Genomic DNA, 20,432 nt, shown 5'->3' with positions numbered 1-20,432 from the left:
TCTAAGTCCATTTCCCAGGCATGCACATCACAAAGCCCAACACTGCAAAGGGCACTAATGTGTCATGGGGCCAATGGCTCTTCAGGAGAATTAGGGCCTACTTGCGGGGGGGAGGGGGGGAAGGAGGGATACTCAGTGGTTTGAGCATTGGCCTGCTAAACCAAGGGTTGTGAGTTCAATCCTTGAGGGGGCCATTTAGGGATCTGGGGCAAAAATTGGGGATTGGACCTGCTTTGACCAGGGGGTTGGACTAGATGATCTCCTGAGGTCCCTTCCAACCCTGAGATTCTGACTCATGAAAACCTTGTGGGCTAAACCTGGGAGCAATCAGGTGTGCCAGGTGACGCCCCTTTCGCTAATCAGCAAGGGAGCAGCTTGAGCTAGAAAGAGGCTGGTAGAAGAGAATAAAAGGCACGTTGATTAGAAGGAAGGGGGAGAGAAAAGACGCTCTCTGTAGAGAAGCCCTGCAGCTGGTGCAGGCTGGAAGGAGCCCACAGGGGGTAGAATAGGCCTGTGTGGGGCAGGCCCTGAATGTGGGCTTGGAGTTGACAGTGAGAACGCCAAGAGAACTGTCAGGATCTGGAGAAGGGAAACAGAGGCAGAGCTCCTCTTGTTAGGATGCGAAGAGAACGGGCATAGGCCTCCATCCCACAGAGCCCTACAGGTAGAAACTGGCCCCGTGGAAGGGAGTAAGAAGGAGAGTCAATGTGGTAGAAGAAACACGCCTGGAGCAGAGTAGACTCCTGTGCGGGGAAAGCCCTGAGCTAGGGCCTACAACAGTGTGACCCTAAGAACTCCTGTATTCACACCCTACACACTATTGTGATAATCTTTGTACAAAATGTGCCTTATGAGGTATCACTGCACACAGTAATTGCTCACTGGTCAATGATATCAGGATGAAATGTATGTAGCAACTTGACTTATATGTCCAGTTCTGAATTCCCTCTGCACGATGTTACTGGCCCATGTTCAACACCAGACAGCCTGGCCTAGGTGAAAGGGTTAAACAGTTCTGTTCTAAACAAAGGAACCTGGGTATACCTTAATTTACACATATGCAGTAAACAGGGCCATCAAGCTAACAAGGGGAGGAGATTGAAAAAACAGAACAATTTGCATTTTCACAAACAGCATGAAGCATCCTTCACCACCAGACTTCATGTCACCTTCCTCACAATTTGAATAAACTTTACTTTGGGGGATAACCTTCAGAAGAATCCATTTCAGACGTTCACTAGACTATAAAAGAAAGAGTCAGAGAACCCAAGTTCTCCTAAGAAGATAAAGGAACCAGCACTTAGGGCTTCCAGAGAAGATCTTGACCCGGGCTTGGGGGGTGGGGTAGGGGTAGGTTCAGCTGTCCTTCTGGAAGACTGTGGGTGAGAAAAGCCATCTTGAACCCACACTGTAGGTTGCCAAGTTGAGTTTTAGTTACTAGAAAGCATGTTTCACTTTTGTTTTCTTGTAACCATTTCTAACTTTTTCCTCTTATACTTGAAATCACTTAAAATCCCATCTTCTAAATTGTAAATAACAAACCTATTTTACTTTAATCTAAACCAGCAGTGTTCTGTTAGAACTAAAGTGCTTGTTAACTCCAGTTAGAGTGATAAGATGTTGGGTTTTCTCTCTTTAAAGGGCCAAACGGACCTTATTATTCCTCTGAATATTGCAGGAGAGGACTGGACATTGCAGAGCACATGGGTTTGGGAAAGTTTGGGACTGGGAGTGTGTTGAGGTCACCCTGCTAGTAGTAACCAATGCTGGGGGAAGCCAGGGTGGGGCTGTAGGCAGGTTGCTAGGGTCAGAGTTGCTGATCCAGGGATGTATATGGCACAGACACTCTCCAGGTGTCACCTGCATGCTTGTCTGCTGGTGTCCACAGCAGCAGAGCAGTGAGGCACCCAGGTACAGGGCAGATGATGACACAACCCCTCACTGGTCTGGATTGCACCCCAGAATGTGACAAATGGATAGAAGGCAGGTTAGGTTCCCATGGGAGCAGGGCGACCCCTGAGATAAAGTGCCAGAGTCCCTGGGGGAGGGAGGCAGGCAGCATGGGGAATCCTGCTAGAGAAGAAGTAGTTACTAGTTTGGCCTGAGAGAGGCCAAAGAAATATTACACTGGATTTGTTTGGACTTTTTATTATCTGAAAGGGGTTTGGACTTTATGACTTGGCCAGAGGGCTGAGCCGCGGAAGGCCCAGCCAGAGGCAGGTGGCCAGCAGGAGGTGCTGGGAACAATGACGATATACAGCTTCGCACCCTGATGCAAGGGGACACCACAGCTGGTGAGCACACGACCTTACGCTCCCTTTATGATCCCCTCCACAGAGAGTCAAGGACTGAATGGACCCTGGAAAGTAAAGTTCCTTCTCATCGCCTAAAGACATTCCCTGCCTGGCAGGATTGAAGCACGCTGGGGAACACGGGGACGCTGCTTCCCATTCGACTTGCTGCAGTGGATAGAGAGAGGAGTTTGTTCTCCAGGGCTGCTAATCCAGCATCTTTCGCCAGTGTGAAATTCAATACATATGTATTATTGTAACAGGAAACGTCTCTCTCCGTTACTGAGGCAGATATACAGCATGATACAATCCAGGGCATAACCGATGCAATGTGATTCACTCTCTCTCTGTGGAGAAACATTGTTGCCTTATTCATAATGCAGGCAGAAAGTGGCACAGGTGCTCCAATCAATCAACCCATCATTCGGAGGTATGCAGCTCCTCTCCTGAGAGCACTTCCCAGTGCTGCTCAGATCAGAGCAAATCAAGACACAACAGCTCAGATGAACCAGTCCTGAACCTGGATGTCCTCTGCTAGGATCTCAGAGATAGGACTCCTCAAAGGGACCCCAGGGATGGGAAGTATAGCGTGCAAAAGGCCTCTGCCTCCAAAAGCAAGATCTTAATACACAGGTTGGTAAATGTTCCTGAGAGATAAGGGTTCAACCCAACTCCTATTAACGTCAATGGAAAACCTCACGATGACTTCAGCAGGAGTTGAATCAGGCTCAGACGGTAGGGTAGGAAGGTCACAGAAGACAGGTAAGATCATGTTTCTCTCACCCAAAAGGTGGAAGTGATGCCCATGTGCTGGATAAAGACCTGAGAAGCATGAGGCAGCTTTCTATGGTTCTGCTCTCTATCCGTGGAGCTCATATGCTGATTTGGGTGCTGCTTCATGGCTTGACATGGCGCACCAGAAACAGTGCGGTGGAGCAGTTTGCCAGCTCTCTGCTAGTGATCAACAAAATCAAACAGAATTTAGCGGTCTCCAGCTCCGCAGCATCGGCAAGTCATTAAAATGAAACCAGGCAATTAAGTCTGGGGTTTGAGTTTGTGGAGGGGGTGGATCTTTGGTTGGGGGATCGTGTACAGGAAGTACTATTGCTGTTACTCATGACCCACTAATAAAGACATCCCCAGGCCCTAATTTACTGCCACGGTAATATATGGTAATATATGGTAATATACCATATGAATGCCAATTAATCACTCTTTAGACCTTTCTTCCAATTTACATGGTATTACTAACCCCATTTTACAGGTAAGGAAACTGAGGCACAGAAAAGTGAATTGACTTGACTACCTGGTAAAGTGGAGAACAGAATCCAGGTATCCAGGAGCCTGTCCCAGGCTCCAATCTACTAGAATTCTTTCAGGGTGTCAACAAGCATGTGGACAAGGGTGATCCAGTTGATATAGTGTACCTGGACTTTTAGAAAGCCTTTGACAAGGTCCCACACCGAAGGTTCTTAGGCAAAGTACAGCCATGGGATAAGAGGGAAGGTGGTCTTATGGATTAGTAACTAATTAAAAGATAGGAAACAAAGGTAGGAATAAATGGTCAATTTTCACAGTGGAGAGAGGCAAATAGCAGGGTCCTCAAGGATCTTGTACTGAGACGTGTGCTGTTCAACATATTAATAAATGATCAGGAAAAGGGGATGAACAGTGAGTTGGCAAAATTTGCAGATGACACAAAATTACTCAAGATAACTAAGTCCAAAGCTGAATGTGAAGAGTTACAGAGGGATCTCATCAAACTGGGTGACTAGGCAACAATATGGCAGATGAAATTCAACGCTGATAAGTGCAAAGTAATGCACATTGGAAAAAATAATCCCAACTATACATAAAAATGATGGGGTCTAAATTATCTGTTACTACTCAGGAAAGAGATCTTGGAGTCATTGTGGACAGTTCTCGGAAAACATCTGTGCAATGTGCAGTGGCCGTCAAAATGCCAACAGAATGCTAGGAACCATTAGGAAAGTGATAGATAATAAAACAGAAAAGATCCCTAATGCCACTATATAAATACGTACTATGGCCACACCTTGAATATTGTATGCCACTCTGCTTGCTCCATCTCAAAAAATATATATTGGAATTGGAAAAGGAGTCGAGAAGGGCAACGGAAACGATTAGGGTTATGGAACAGTTTCCATATGAGGACAGATTAAAACTACTGGGACTAGAGCCCTGCAAATCCGCTGATATCCGCATCCGCGGATGTGGATATCCATGGACCATTTTTGCAGATTGTGGCTCAGATGTAGATACGAATTTTGTATCTGTGCAGGACTGTAACTGGGACTGTTCAGTTTAGAAAAGAGATGATTTACGGGGGATATGACAGAGGTCTTCAAAATCATGGATAGTACAGAGAAGTGAAGAGGGATGTGTTATATACCCCTCCACATAACACAAGAATTAGAGATCGCCCAATGAAATTAATGGGCAGCAGGTTTAAACCAAAGAAAAGGAAGTACTTCCTCACACAATGCACAGTCAACCTGCGGAACTCATTGTCATGGGCTGTTGTGAAGGCCAAAAGTATAACTGAGTTCAAAAAAACCGTGATACTTTCATGGAGGATAGGTCTATCAATGGCTATAAGCCAAGATGGTCAGGGACACAATTCCATGCTCTGGGTGTCCCTAAACCTCCAACTGCCAGAAGCTGGGACTGGGCAATGGGATGGATCACTCAAAATGACCCTGCTCTGTTCATTCCCTCCGAAGCATCTCACGCTGGCCACTGTCAGAAATACGGTACTGGGCTAGATGGCCTATTGGTTTGACCCAGTATGGCCATTCTTATCTTCTTAAGGACCTGGGAATGGACCGTTGAAAATGCTTCAGTCACTTACGAGCATAAGTCCCATTTTACAAAGTAACAGACACTTAGGAGACTAAGTCTCATTGAAAATCAGTGGGACTTAGGTTTTTTAATACCTAAGTCTTTTTCGAACATAGGACCTAGGCTCCTAAATCACTTGGGTGCTTTTGAAAATGTTACTCCTAGACTATACTTTCTCAGGATCCCTTCTGCTATCGCCAACATGCATTAGGCTCAGTTACACTTAATACTGCCTCCTCAGACAGAAACACCGATAAGAAGAGGTGGCTAGTGAAGGAGGTAAGAGCTTACATAAACCTGATGGCTTCCATGCAGCCACCCTCCTGCCTGCCTGGCACTGAAGGCCACTGACTACATCAGGGCTGCTGAGACCACTGAAATAATTCCTGCTGAAGGTACTCGGCTCATTTTGTGGAACTGATGCCAGTACACTTGACCAGTATGTAGAAGGTGGTGGAGTTCTGTGTCGTCCCCAGTGCAAGGCTGGGTCTATACAGGTTTATTTAACTGCTAGTTTGACTTTATATCAAAGGGCACAAATTAAACAAGGAAAATGATGCCAAACCAGACATCCTTAAAGCCCCTGAAGCAATGTTAAAAACCAATACATTACATAATTTCCCCCAACTCTGTGATGTAACAAAATCTAATAAACCATAAATACACACCCTGCTGGCAAGGCTGCTGCTCTATAATGGTTTAATCGTTTGTGGGGAACCACATGTTTTATTGCAATGAAGTGCCAAGTACATTTTAAAAAACGAGTAATGAGTCTGTCCTGAAATACTGCAGCTGGCTTACTTTTCACGATCTATTTTTGGAGCCCCGCCTCCTTTCCTTAACTCTTCAGCCTGGGGCCTCCACATGGCCTGCCAATGAACGAAGGGTGTCATCCCAGAGCTTTCGGGAGCACTGACTCAAAGCGTAAGATCATGCAGGGCTATATATGTCACAGATGTACGCCAGCCTCCAATTCCGCTACTACATTTTGAGTGTGAAAATTGGCGTGATTCGGTGAGGTTTTTTTCACGGGGGCGGGGAGAACCCGAGGAATATTAATGGACTTTTAAATAGAGAATTTCTGATGTTAGGTTAGGGATTTATACAAGGAAAGCTTTAAAGTGGTGGAGTTCTAAAGGAATCAGTAAATGGACTCAGTAACTTTTTATCAGCTTCCAGGGTGCTACAAATTTTAATCCATGCAGGAAGGAGTAAGATGCCAGATGCCAAGGAGAAGGCTCCAGCTGGCCAAAGGACCTCATGGTGGACTATGAGGTGGTACGTCTCCCTACAACATATAAATGCCATATGAAGCTAGTTTTCCTGGACGGAGTCTTTTGCGGGTAATAGGGATTGGCTGCATTTGTGAAGTTCTGATTCATAAACAGCTCTTAAATTTTAAGGCAATCTCTTGTCTGTACAGTGGAAAGCAGTGAGGAATCATATGTAGAGTAGAACAGATAAATCCTGTTTGCCTTCTGGTAAGTTTCAGAGCTGTGATTTCAACTCTTCAGTCTCTGAGTTTGTTCCCTATGTGCCTGATTCTCCATTCTCTGACACCGATGGAATTATGTTAGCATAAAACCCCTGCATCATTGAAGGTGGAATCAGCCTCCAGGACTGGATAGCCTTTCGCGTGTTTGCAAGGGACTGGCAAAACATGTTTTTTGTTAAAAGACGAGTTCCAGCCCTGCCTGATGAACAATGGCAGAATCAGCTTGGCGTTCTTCTTTCACCTTCGTGACTGAAAATTTCCCAAACACTGTCAGTGGAAAATTATCAGGTTTTACCCCCAACAAATAAAATACAAACTTGATGCTTTCCTGATCCTTTCTGAAAGCAACACAGAGCCGACGGTGTCCCTACCCCCCCAACCCCTCCCCATTCCGAATCCCATTCTTCAAAAGCCCATATAAAAATGGAGACAAAACAGATTAATGTTTAATTCCATAAATTAGACCCCCCTCCTGGGGAGAAAGATAAAAACCTGTGCAATAAACTAATTACTAAATTATCTCTTTGGAGATTAAAGGATTTTTATCACCATGATAATAAATGCTTTTTAATGGAACTGTCTTGTAATGTTGTCTAAATCATAATTAGGAAGCAGCAGAAAACAAGGATTTGGGAAGGAGAAGAGGGACCTACTCCGTGCTAAATGTGAAGGGAGCTGGAGGAGTTAGCGTGGGCTGATGTGATGCCTGAGGTTTGATAAGATGGAAAGGAAGCAGAAACTTGGACTGACTTACCAGAAAGGAACAAAGGAAGATGAAGGAGACGAAGTAAAAATAGGCAAAGTCGCTGCCACATTCGTTTTTGGTGAGGCCGGAGAGTCTGTCGCAGGCTCTGTTACTGAGGCAGGACAGCATGATTTCGTGCCAAGCTTCCCCGGTGGCACTCCTACAGATGGGGGACAAACATTCAGTGAAAGGCAAAAGGGTGAGTTCTTTTGACTGCAGAAGTGTACATCATTGGGGTAATAGAGCTCTGCCCAGCACGCCTGGACCTGTTACAGAGATCAAATTAACCAAAAAGACACCCTCTAACAATCTTTTCTAAATTCTATTTTGAATTCCTTTATCAATTTTTTGTTACAAACTACCTCCTGCTTGCATGGCTGGCTTTTGTGTGTTGGTATGCGTTCTTGGAAGCAGTTTGCACTGGCATTTACTGTACCTGATTCATTTACCAACTTTGTGAAACAAAGAAAGAAATGAAAACGATCCCCCCCCCCACCACCACCACCACCTTGTTACAGGGAACCAAAATCAACCTGACAAGGATAAACGGAATCAGTTCCTGGAAAGTGAAAATAGATTAATTGAAGTCAGTCAGGTACAAAGGACAAACATAATCAAAGAAGATTAACCCCCCCACCCCCAAATCCAACAGCTCTGCCTTGATGGTGGCTGAAAATCAACAAAAACAGACTCTTCTGTCTTAATCTATCATTTTAGGTGGATGCACCAGAATATTGTGGCCTAGCACTCTGACACAGATGCATTTTTTTTATGAAAGTCTCCTGGGTTTTTCTTTAACCTCTTCCCCCCTCTCTCTTTCCTTAGGTTATATATGGCAGCAGTTCCTGTAGTAAGAAACAGATGTAAATATAACCTTAAATTTTCCCAAAGTGACTCCCAACTGTCACACGCTATTTAAAAATAAATAAATTCACCAATCCCAGAGGGACTGAGCCAAATGTATCTTCTCCCATAGCAGTGGTCACTTCTTGTCTCTTTTCCGAGCATTCTTCCATCAAATGACTGAAACTTAGCTTGTATGTAATGTAATTGCTGCCATGTTGGTCCCAGGATATTAGAAAAGGTGGGTGAGGTAATATATTTTATTGGACCAACTTCTGTTGGTGAGAGAGACAGGCTTTTTGAACCACACAGATCTGAAGAAGAGCTCTGTGTGTCTCAAAAAGCTTGGCTCTCTCACCAACAGAAGTTGGTTCAATAAAATATATTACCTCACCCACCTTGCCTCTGACACTTAGTTTCACAGATTCCTAGATTATAAAGCCAGACGGGACCATTATGATAATCTAGTCTGACTTCCCATATATCACAGGCCAGAGAACTTCACCCAATAATTGATGCATCAAGTCCATAACTTCTGCCAGAGGGCCTGATTCCCCATCTTATGTAGCTGTTTACACCTGTGCAAAGTGGGCATAAAGTGCTGCGGCTCTGAAGTCCTAACATATTTGTTATTCCATTTGTTTTTTCCCCCCTAAACTTTACAAACTCCAGTGAACCCCAATGCTGGTGAATGTTGCTGGACTGGCAGCCTTGGGTGCTGAAGCCCTGTGTTTAACCATAGGATATTACAGCATGGACAGTGAAAACCTCCCACACAGTACCCAACTCATGTGCTTTGACCCTGCTCCTGGGGCCTGATCCTTTGACCTTTGATCCTGATCCTCAATTCCTCAGGCAAGTCAGAGTAGCCACGAGACTTCTCTAAGTTGTGCAAGATGCAACTGGGGATCACCAGAGTCAGGCCCCAGACCTTTGTGTACCCTTCCACAGTGAAGTCAGCTCTAGGCCACTCAGGAATTCCCCCTTTTCTAGGAGTATCCTCAACTGGCTGGTTAAACTAGCCTTTCAGTCCCCAGTGCTGCTGCAGCTGCAAAAAAAAGGGCCTTACCAGGAGCCAGGATCTGGCTTGAAGGATCCAGGGGCAAGATTGAAAAAATCTGATTTTATTACAATTAATAACATAAGAATGGCCATACTGGATCTAACCAAAGATCCATCTAGTCCAGTATCCTGTCTTCTGACAGTGGCCAATGCCAGGTGTCCCAGAGGGAATGAACAGGTAATCATCAAGTGATCCATCCCCTGTCGCCCATTCCCATCTTCTGGCAAACAGAGGCAAGGGATACCATCCCTGCCCATCCTGGCTAATAGCCATTGATGGACCTATCCTCCCTGAATTTATCTAGTTCTTTTTTGAAACCTGTTATAGTCTTGACCTTCACAACATCCTCTCGCAAGGCGTTCCACAGGTTGACTGTGTGTTGTGTGAAAAAATACTTCCTTTTGTTTGTTTTAAACCTGCTGCCTATAAATTTCATTTGGTGACCCCTAGTTCTTGTGTTATGAGAAGGAGCAAATAACACTTCCTTATTCACTTTCTCCACACCAGTCATGATTTTATACACCTCTATCATATCTCCATTTAGTCGTCTTTTTTCCAAGCTGACAAGTCCCAGTCTTATTAATCTCTCCTCATATGGCAGACGCTCCGTACCCCTAATAATTTTTGTTGTCCTTTTCTGAACCTTTTCCAATTCCAATAGATCTTTTTGAGATGGGGCGACCACATTTGCAGGCAGTATTCAAGATGTGGGCGTACCATGGATTTATATAGAGGCAATGCAATATTTTCTATCTTATTATCTACTCCTTTCTTAATGATTTCCAACATTCTATTCGCTTTTTTGACTGCCGCTGCACATTGAGTGGATGTTTTCAGAGAACTATTCACAATGACTCCAAGATCTCTTTCTTGAGTGGTAACAGCTAATTTAGACCCCAGCATTTTATACGTATAGTTGGGATTATGTTTTCCAATGTGCATTACTTTGCATTTATCAACATTGAATTTCATCTGCCATTCACCAAGTTTTGAGAAATCCTTTTGTACGTCTTCACAGTCTGCCTGGGACTTAAGTATCCTGAGTAGTTTTTTTTATCATCTGCAAATTTTTCCACCTCACTGTTTACCTCTTTTCCCCGCTCATTTATGAATATGTTGAATAGGACTGGGCCCGGTACAGACTCCTGGGGGACTCCGCTATTTACCTCTCTCCATTCTGAAAACTGACCATTTATTCCTACCCTTTTTTTCTATCTTTTAACTAGTCACCAATCCATGAAAGGACCTTCCCTCTTATCCCATGACTGCTTACTTTGCTTAATAGCCTTTGGTGAGGAACCTTGTTGAAGGCTGTCTGAAAATCTAAATACACTATAACCACTGGATCCCCCTTGTCCACATGCTTGTTGACCCCTCAGAGAATTCTAGTAGATTGGTGAGGCATGATTTCCCTTTACAAAAACCATGTTGACTCTTCCCCAACAAATTATGTTCATCTATATGTCTGACAATTTTGTTCTTTACTAGTTTCAACCAGTTTTCCCGGTACTGACGTTAGGCTTACTGGGGTCACCTCTGGAGCCCTTTTTAAAAATTGGTGTCACATTAGCTATCCTCCAGTCATTTGGTACAGAAGATGATTTAAATGATAAGTTACAGACTACAGTTAGCAGCCCTGCAATTTCACATTTGAGTTCCTTCAGACCTCTTGGGTGAATGCCATTTGGTCCTGGTGATTTATTATTGTTTAGTTTATCAATTTGTTCCAAAATCTCCTCTAATGACACCTCAGTCTGGGGCAGTTCCTCAGATTTGTCACCTAAAAAGAATGGCTCAGGTTTGGGGATCTCCCTCACGTCCTCAACCATGAAAACTGATGCAAAGAATTAATTTAGTTTCTCTGCAATGCCCTTATCGTCCTTGACTGCTCCTTTAGCCACTTGATCATGCAGTGGCCCCACTGGTTGTTCAGCAGGCTTCCTGCTTCTGTTGTACTTAAAAAGAATGTTTGCTATTACTTTTTGAGTCTTTGGCTAGCTGTTCTTCAAATTCTTTTTTGGCCTTCCTCGTTATATTTTTACACTTCATTTGCCAGAGTTTATGTTCCTTTCTATTTTCCTCAGTAGGATTTAACTTCCACTTTTTAAAGGATGCCTTTTTGACTCTCACTGATTCTTTTACTTTGTTGTTTAGCCATGGTGGCTCTTTTTTGGTTCTCTTACTATGTTTTTTAATTTGGGATATACATTTAAATGGAGCCTCTATTATGGTGTCTTTAAAAAGTTTCCATGCAGCTTGCAGTGATTTCACTTTTGGCACTGTACCTTTTAATTTCTGTTTAACTAACGTGCTCATTTTTGTGTAGTTTCCCTTTCTGAAATTAAATGCTACAGTATTGGGCCACTGTGGTGTTTTCCCTGCCACAGGGATGTTAAATTTAATTGTATTATGGTCACTATTACCAAGTGGTCCAGCTATATTCACCTCTTGGACCTGATCCTGTGCTCCATTTAGGACTAAATCAAGAACTGCCTCTCTTCTTGTGGGTTCCAGGACTAGCTGCTCCAAGAAGCCATCATTTAAGGTGTCAAGAAACTTTATCTCTGCATCCCGTCCTGAGTTGATATGTACCCAGTCAACATGGGGATAGTTGAAATCCCCCATTATTATTGAGTTTTTTATTTTAATAGCCTCTCTAATCTCCCTGAGCATTTCAGAGTCACTATCACCATCCTGGTCAGGTGGTCAGTAATATATCCCTACTGCTATATTATTATTCAAGCATGGAATTACTATCCATAGAGATTCTATGGTACAGTTTGGCTCATTTAAGATTTTTACTTCATTTGATTCTATGCTTTCTTTCACATATAGTACCAGTCTCCCAGAAATTAAGAGATTAATTTCAACCAGATTATTTTAAACTGCATGAACAAACCAGAGTGAGCTAATTTCAGGTCTGCCTGGCTATACACACACTCCATTAATCAAGATCCTTAGCAGAATATCCAGTTACAAGCATTACATCATCAGAATCAAGTTTCATTGGCTGACCAAAGCCTGAGCCCCTGATATTGGTGCTAGCGGCTTGAGGAAGCAGGAGCCTTATGCAAAAACTAACCATTTCTTGTGCATAACATATAGCACACACTATGTCAGTGAAAGACACACAATAAAAGGTGAAGCTCCCAAATATTGAGGGTTTTTTTTCCTTTTGTTAGAACCACAAAAAAGGCAACAGAAGGCTGAAAATATTGCTACAATTCACTTAAAAATGGATTCCTTTTCCAACGCGAAGGAGCCCAAGTGGAAATGGATTCATTCTGAACCACAAGCAGTTTCGAAATATGAATTTTCAAGTTGCTCATGATGCAAAAATAACCATTACGTTGAATCTCTCAGAACAGCAAAATCCGAGTGGCATAAACTCACATGGAATGAAACAGCAATCTGTGTGCAAAGTCTGGTAGATACATTTCCATCTGATGTGTACAGCTCTAACCATGAGGAACAGAAAATGGAGGGAGTTATGCTTCACTACAACTGCTGCGCTTGGAGGACTTATATAACTCAAATAACCTCAACAATTAAACTGGCACATGAAGACAGAAACTTATTTATTACTCATGTGGAAAGCCTAAAAGTTTGTAGATTTAATTTTATTTACCTGAACAATAGCATCAGGGCTTGCAAGAAAGTTCTGAAGTTGTTGTGCCGATTAATTGAGGTATCATCATCTAGTGCAATGTTTCCAAATACCTGCAAAAGAAAACAAAAGCAATCAGGACCAAATGCAGCCTGGTGTAAGCTCCCCTGGGAATCTCTGGTCCCAAGTATGAGAGTGGCTCAGTGGGCATAACTGGGCATAAAGCAGATGTTAGAGAGGGTGGTAATGTAACTTGCATTGAGTCAACATTTAGCAGATGTGCAAAAGGGATGTAACATATACTGTGGAGGCAGGGGTGGAGCAGGAAAGACGTCAAACAGAAGAGAAAATGGCAAATGAAGCTGGCTGTCCCCAAAACTGATGGAACCAATTCAGCTTTAGCATAAGCAGGTGTAACTTTCATTGATTTCAATCAGAGTTACTTCCACTTAACACCAGAGCTGCACTGGATCCCCAAGGAATACCAGATGGAAAAAACACTCATTTTGGACACCCAGGGCCTAATTTGTCAGTGCGTCTGAGTGCTGTTTGGCACAGGACCTTGGGGTGGGAGCAAAGGTGGCTTCTCTGCACCTCTCCTATTCTGGAGCCTGGTGAGCACTCTGAAATAGGCCCATAGCTTGTCTAATGCTCTGCGTCAGCAAGGCAAATCTTAGATTTTTAGATATTGAAGCCAAAATGTTACCTGCATGCCAATAATGGCATAGATGAAGAAGAGCATCGCAATGAGGAGACACACATAAGGCAAGGCCTGTAGAAAAACCAACAGGGTCAGCATTAACAAAGCAGGGCCACAGATTAGCCAACAGTCTTTATTCATTATTGGTTAGCCTGGTGCTTCTTCACACTGTGTGTGGTTTGGGTGAGAGCACTAGCAAGAGAAACTGGAGCAGTTGCAGCACAAAGGAGACCTTCAGAAGATACACAGCTGGCAGCAGGTCTTGCCTTATTACAAACCATTAGGATTTTTTTATAGAGTTAGTTTCCCCCAGTGTTATATTGTATACATATCCTTGTGAGTAGACAGAACCTACCCAGAGAGGAAGCAACAACAGACAGCATGGTGCGTACTTTAGCTTAGTAATGACATACCTTGGCAGTTCTCAGGCAAAGTTACACAGTGATAAAATAGCTATTTCTAAACATTTTTTTAAAAAACGTAATCTGAGAAAAATACATCTACAAAGAAGCAAGCATTGGTTTTAATTGGGCAGAAAGTTACATTGGCGGGAAAAAGAAAAGTTTCCCAAGTTTTAGTGATAAATCATTAAGGGCTAGACCATGACTCGGCCTAGATGCCCCCGCTGAGAGTTAGTATGAACCCAATCTGTGCAGGCCACCAGGACCTTGCATGTGGGTGAGCAGGTGCAATGTCCCTGCTCACTCCTCCCCCTGGAGCAGATGGGAGGGGAGGAGAATGCGTGGAGCTGCATCCCCTCAACAAGACAGCTAGCACCAGCACGGTGTGAGGGAAGAGAGACGTTGATAAGGGGGAGCTGTAGGTGCTCAGGATCAGGCTCTTCACTCCCCTGTGCCTATGTTTCCACCCATGTAAAAAATGGGGACAATAATATTGTTATTCGGAGGGCCGGGCACTCAGACTACCTCATTGGAGCTGTGGGGCGTGATGATCAATTCAGGCTAAACGAGGGAACAATTAAATGCCCCTTTCTTTAGTGAGAGCTGAAACAAGGGAAAACCATCGCTCGAGGCCAGACCACATGCAGTCCTGGGCCATGCAGTCCAAGGAGTTTCCTGGGATTCCGGTAACAAATGCAGAGGTAGGAGACTGATTTGATTGCAGCTATGGGTGAGAGAGAGAGAGGAGCAGGAGAAACACCTCAGAAGCACAGAGAAGGGAGCAAGGGAGCCTGACAGACTGCCAGGGAAGCACTTGTAGCATGACCCTGGGAAAGAGCTGAGAGAGAGGCCTTTTGGGCTGAGTGCCAGCTGGAAAGAGGCTTAGAAACTGCAAGCAAAGAACCTATCTCCTGCTGTTTGATTCCTCCTGTGTTCAGGGAAACAGGCCTTCGTACATTCCTTGTAAGTAAACAGGATCATACCAATGAATATACTTGACTCCATTGTCGATTTCTCCTCCCAATGGAAACAACCTGCAAGACCCCGAAAATCAGTGAACCACTTGGGCCAAAGGGGGTAACAATCCTTATCTGCCTCAGGGTGGAGTTGTGAGGACACGTTCATTCATGCCCGCAGTGCTTATTGAGACCCTCAGATGGAAGTTGCTACAAAAGTGCAGTATATTATCAGCAGGCAGTGGACACAGACTTTGCTTTCCAGGTCAAATCAGTCAGTCTCGGATAGGGTCGTATATTAAGCAGAGTGCAGCTTCTCCATACACGGCCATCTCTCTTGCCCCCCAAATGTTTCGGGTCATCTGACTTTGTCCTGTATCATTACAGATGTTACTAGTGATCTTGCGACTATCCGGCTCTCTTAGAAGTCCAGCCAGAGTATTTGGCTCATGCAACTGCAGCTCTCTCTCTCTCTCTCAAGACCAGGCCAGGTGACTTGCTCTGTCTGTGGTAGAGGTTGATCCATCCAGACCCAGTGTCTCCTGAGTCCCACTCTTGTATTTTAACTACAAGCCCGTCCCTTCCACCATTCTGTGGGCACCGGTTGATTTCGGAGGAGGCACATTCTCAGTCCAAGGGTGGGAGATGATCTTGGTTAGTTTTAAACTGGCTGCTGTAGCTATGATAGACTAAAACCCTCCCCCACCCAGCCCATGGATTGAATCCTTAAGGAAAGTGCTATCAAACAAACGCCATGGGGTGTTTATTTTAAAGCATACCAGCCATCGCAATAGACTCTTTAATTACGTGGCCTGACACCTCAGTGAGAGCAGAAATGTTGAAGGTGTATTTGAAACCGCCAGCTTTCCTGCCCCACGGTCTCTCAAAGGACTTTAAATACGATCTCCTTGTAATGAACTCAAGTTCCAGCTCTCCAGGCTGCAGCCTGCACAGCCCACTGCTGCCTTCCTTCTCACATGCACCACGGAGCGTAGCGACACTGTCCCCATCTCCATCCTCCGACACCTCCCCATTTGTTTCCAAATCTAGTTAAAATGGCTCTCCTTGTTTTTAAATCCCACGGGCGGGGGGGGAGGGGGCTCGCTCCAGCCTGCCTCGTAACCCTTCTCCTGCTCTCAGGTCCTCTCAACAATCCTTTCCCACTTCCCCTAGCCCTCTAGCAATGCCCTTCACCCTCTCTTGCTACTTTTGGAGGAAGTTTCTGCTATCGGGAACATCCTGCCTCGCTGACTCCACATCACATTCCAAACCGCAGTTAAAAACATGCTCCCTCTGGACTTCACTTTCCTTTTGCAGTTATTTGTGGATTAACTCTGTAAGGCATTTGCAGGGGGGCAGTTTGCATGGAAGGCCCTAGACAAAATAAACCTGTACTATTGTTCTCAGGGCAGCTCCTGCAGCGCAAGCTTCCATGCAACGATCTAAAGTGGCAGCTGTAAGACCTCAAGCTACAGGGAAGCTATATACACAGTAGACAGCCTGACAGATGATACACAGAGCAGTACATCACACACTCTGCTATAACTCAGTGTACGCACCTAAGTCAGGGTGGGGGGAAATGCTGTTAGCTGCACGTGGATATGGGCTAATGGATAGGTCTGCCACGGATTCCCTGTATCTCTTGACATCTTTGTGCTTTACTTTCCCGACTGTAAAAATGAGGATCATGACACCTTTCTTCCTTCGTAAAGCACTTTGAGTCCTTGGCTAACAGGAGAATGTAAGCTCTTTGGGGCATCTTTTACTTATGTGTTTGTACAGCACCTAGCACCATGAGGCTGGGGCCTCTACCACAGTAGAAACAATCAGTAATAATATATGCAAAATATTATTATTGCAGATGGCCTGGTGACTACACTGAGGCATCCCTATAGAATTTAGGAGAAAATGATAGCCTTCCTAGTCCACAGAATTTAATTAGAGCCCTTCTACAGAATTAAAATCAAAACAAGCCCCACTCATTCTCTACATTCTATAGGTTTTTGGAAAGCCCTACTACATTTTTGTAGGACCCTACTCTTTTTGCCGCTGTTAAATTCTAGAAGAGGTTTTGCAGCAGATAGAGCAGGAGACTGGAACGTTGCACTCCTGTGCTCTATTTCTGTGTCTGCAACTGACTCGCTTTGGGGCTGATTTTCCAAGGTGTTGAAGGTTTCCAGCAGGATCCACTGTTGTCAACGGATGTTAGGGATACTTAGTGCTTCTGAAAATCAGACCAAGGAGGACCTTCGTCAAGTTAATTACCCGTTTTACAGAAAGGTTATCAAAGAATTGCCTTCTAGGGATGCTGAAAAGCTTAGTTCTTTAGTATTTGATGTCCTCAGCTGGAAGATGCTACAGAAGTGCAAAGCATTAACTGATTCCGCTCTGCTCTTGAGCCTGGCTGCCACTCACCTTAAAAGACTGTACAAATGTCCAGAGCAGAATGCGGATGGTGTAACCCTGGCGAAGAAGTTTGATGAGTCTGGCTGCCCTGAAGAGCCTCAGGAAGCTGAGGTTGATGAAGTTGTCCTGTGGAAAGTAAAGGTTTTGTGTCCTTCAGAAATTAACGCGACTAGAAACCACAGCCCGCAAAAAAGAAATTAAAATTACCGGCTTCACGATCTAAGCAGCAAATCGGCCACCAGAAAACCTTCCAAAAGAAACATTCGTCAGTGCAGATCACTCCACATGCAGTAAGTCTGAGAAAACCCCTCTCTACAAAAGCCCCTCCCTCAGCTATTGGGTAAATAATAAAAAGAAAAATTGCCCTTACATACTTTTCTTTGAATTCTTGTTTTCTTTATGCAAAGCAGGTTTTCCCAAACAGTTAAGGAAAGGTGATGGTGCATTATTATTATTTGCTATTGAGAGGGATTGTTTTGAAGTCTTGGGTGGGCTCATTTTATTTCTATTAGAGTGAATCCAATGTAAGCCAAGAGAGTCTATACCAGTGGCTACCATTAGCCTCTTCCATGACAAAGGAAGAGATCAGCCAATCCACTTTAAAGTGCCCTCCTTTTAGAAATATTTACACAACAGGTGATAGGACAGGATCCTTGCTGGCAAGCATTGCTGGGACATGATCATTATCTTTAGAAGCGAGATCATTTGTAGACTAGAGTGAATTGACAGAAGACTGAATGTTCAACAGCAGGGGTTGCCCGTAGGAGCCTGCTGACTTATTAATGATTCATAAATATCCCTTTTAAGGTGGATCAAATAAATGTCAGGGATTTTGATTTTCATTTGATTGTTTTGGTTGATTCTCCTCCTCCCTTTTCTTTTATTGACAAAAAATAGCTCATCTAACGAGCTAATCTAGAGGGGGGTCTTTCCAAAAGAAAACATGCAAAAGTTAAAATAGGAGGGCTGGGGGGAATCTAAATAGATTAAAAAAAAATGTCCCCCTGCCTGCACTGATCCCAAATCTCATGAATGTGAAACTTTAACCACAAGAATTAATTTGACTAGATTAACTACATAAAATCTCACCTAGTATTAAGCGATGGAGGGGGTGACACAATCATAAGGAGGCCTTGTAGCTAAAGATGAGTCAGTATAGTCTTCCCCTTGTTCCATCCCCCCCACCCCACATCATCTTTTACCACAAGATACCTGCTCAGATTAAAGTGACTGAACGCTCTTGTTAATTTGGGTGCATAGCTCATGCTGAGTTTTTAGGCGCTTGTTTTATCTATTAACTTATTTAAATGCCAGCTCAGCAATTGGGCCAATAGCGCTGCATTCCACCGATACCATCAACTGGTTCAAGAAATCAGTTTCAGACATGCACTTGTTTTGTGTTTAAAATGCAAGCAGCTCAGAGTTAGGCATATACTGTATGTCAGACTCAATCCTAAAATAAAGAGAAAAGAGAAAAGCACAGAGATGTTCAATGAAAGAGCGGACAACACAATCTACAACGGAAGGCAGCTCATGGCAGGCAAAACAGAAGCAAGGATTCTCCTGGGCTGCTCAAGGTTAGTAAAACAGAGAGGATTTAAAGATTATTTCTTAAAACTATACTTTTCTGTAGGTTACTGTTCCTTCATAAAATACCAAGCAGAGCTCAGCTCAGCATTAAAGGCCATCTATGGACAGGAGTCAGATTCTGACTGTGGTTACAGCAATGTAAATATATCAGAACTTCACTGATTTAAACTAGTCTTCAATCTAAACACACACGGTCTAGGCTTTTGAGTGGTCAGTTGCATCTGTGCATAGTGGGGGTGAATATCACCACTGGAATTGAGGCACACTTCATACTGACCTTGTGCAGGCCTGATCCAAAGCCCAATGACGTCAATAGGGGGACTCCACCTTATTAGCAGGTATTGGCTCAGGCCCCAACTGATGACATAAGGTGCATGGCTTTGGAGAATCAGGCCCTTAACTCCCATTGATACAATAGGTAGATATGGTGTGGTATTTGGGCCAGATCCTGCACACACAAACACACACACGACTAGCTCCTCATATAAGTAGTTCTGTGCACATCCAGTAAGTGTGAACAGGATCAGGCCCTGAGTTTATAAAACATTAGAAGTGCATTTATACAGCATTTCACCCCCTAAGGATTATTACTGCATTTACTTGGTAGTAAAAATGCTATAGTTTGTTTTGTCCAGACTCCAGTTAGAACTCCCTCATCATCACAGGTAGCTGATATGATTAACATTTAATCATAGAATATCAGGGTTGGAAGGGATCTCATCTAGTCCAACCAACCAACCCCCAATTTTTGCCCCAGATCCCTAAATGGCTCCCTCAAGGATTGAACTCACAACCCTAGATTTAGCAGGCCACTGCTCAAACCACTGAGCTAGCCCTCCCCCCCTACCATTTGTCTTGATCAAAGTCATGGTCAGCATTGCATTAGCTAACTCGATTTTTTACTCTACGGGAAAACACAGGACAACTGTGTAATGGTAAGGCGTGCTAGCTGGGGGAAGTACAGGTGAAAAAGGAATAAGATCTCTACAACATGAACCTGGTCCAGGATCGGATCTTCAAATGTGCCTCAGGGAGTTAGGCACCCAACTCTCATTGAAATTCATTGGGAGTTGGGGGGCTAACGACTTTCTGTTTTTTTTTTTTAACAGATCCAGGATCAACAGTTGCTTTTCCAACACATCTGCCACCATTTCACAAATTGTAATAAAATGAACAGCCCAGAGGGGGATCACTAGCGACCCAGGAAAATCCTACTTTATCAACAGTTACAAAGCTTTTGAGGGATGGTTCTCCATGCTATTCACTGGTTGGTAACATTACGCACACAACTATGACAATCAAAGGGGTATTGTGTGTGTGTTACCCCCCAGAACACCGTGTAGAAAACCTGCCCCTCATTGGCAAGAGTGCCTCAGCAGTTATTAGAATTGCATGCAATTAAAGGGGAAACTCCACATTGCAATATTTCTTGTGCTCAATTGTTTTTGCCTTGATTTTCCTTCCAATTAACTA

At 43.9% G+C, this 20,432-nt stretch overlaps 1 protein-coding gene across 11 annotated transcripts in view; it reads right to left on the bottom strand.

Annotated features, from left to right (window-relative positions):
* The window catches only part of CACNA1B (calcium voltage-gated channel subunit alpha1 B), a 474,760-nt gene that overhangs the window by 52,932 nt on the left and 401,396 nt on the right, over nucleotides 1–20,432 (bottom strand). For all 11 annotated transcript variants that reach the window (XM_074973540.1, XM_074973544.1, XM_074973546.1 and 8 more), the window contains 4 exons: nucleotides 17,379–17,495; nucleotides 13,613–13,678; nucleotides 12,928–13,019; nucleotides 7,403–7,553 (listed from right to left, as the gene is read on the bottom strand). In XM_074973540.1, coding sequence (XP_074829641.1) covers nucleotides 7,403–7,553; nucleotides 12,928–13,019; nucleotides 13,613–13,678; nucleotides 17,379–17,495 — 426 coding nt within the window. The remainder of the gene's footprint in view (nucleotides 1–7,402; nucleotides 7,554–12,927; nucleotides 13,020–13,612; nucleotides 13,679–17,378; nucleotides 17,496–20,432) is intronic.

Source organism: Natator depressus, chromosome 16 (genome assembly GCF_965152275.1).
Source record: "Natator depressus isolate rNatDep1 chromosome 16, rNatDep2.hap1, whole genome shotgun sequence".
Taxonomy (NCBI): domain Eukaryota; kingdom Metazoa; phylum Chordata; order Testudines; family Cheloniidae; genus Natator; species Natator depressus.
This window is presented reverse-complemented; position numbering and strand designations above follow the sequence as displayed.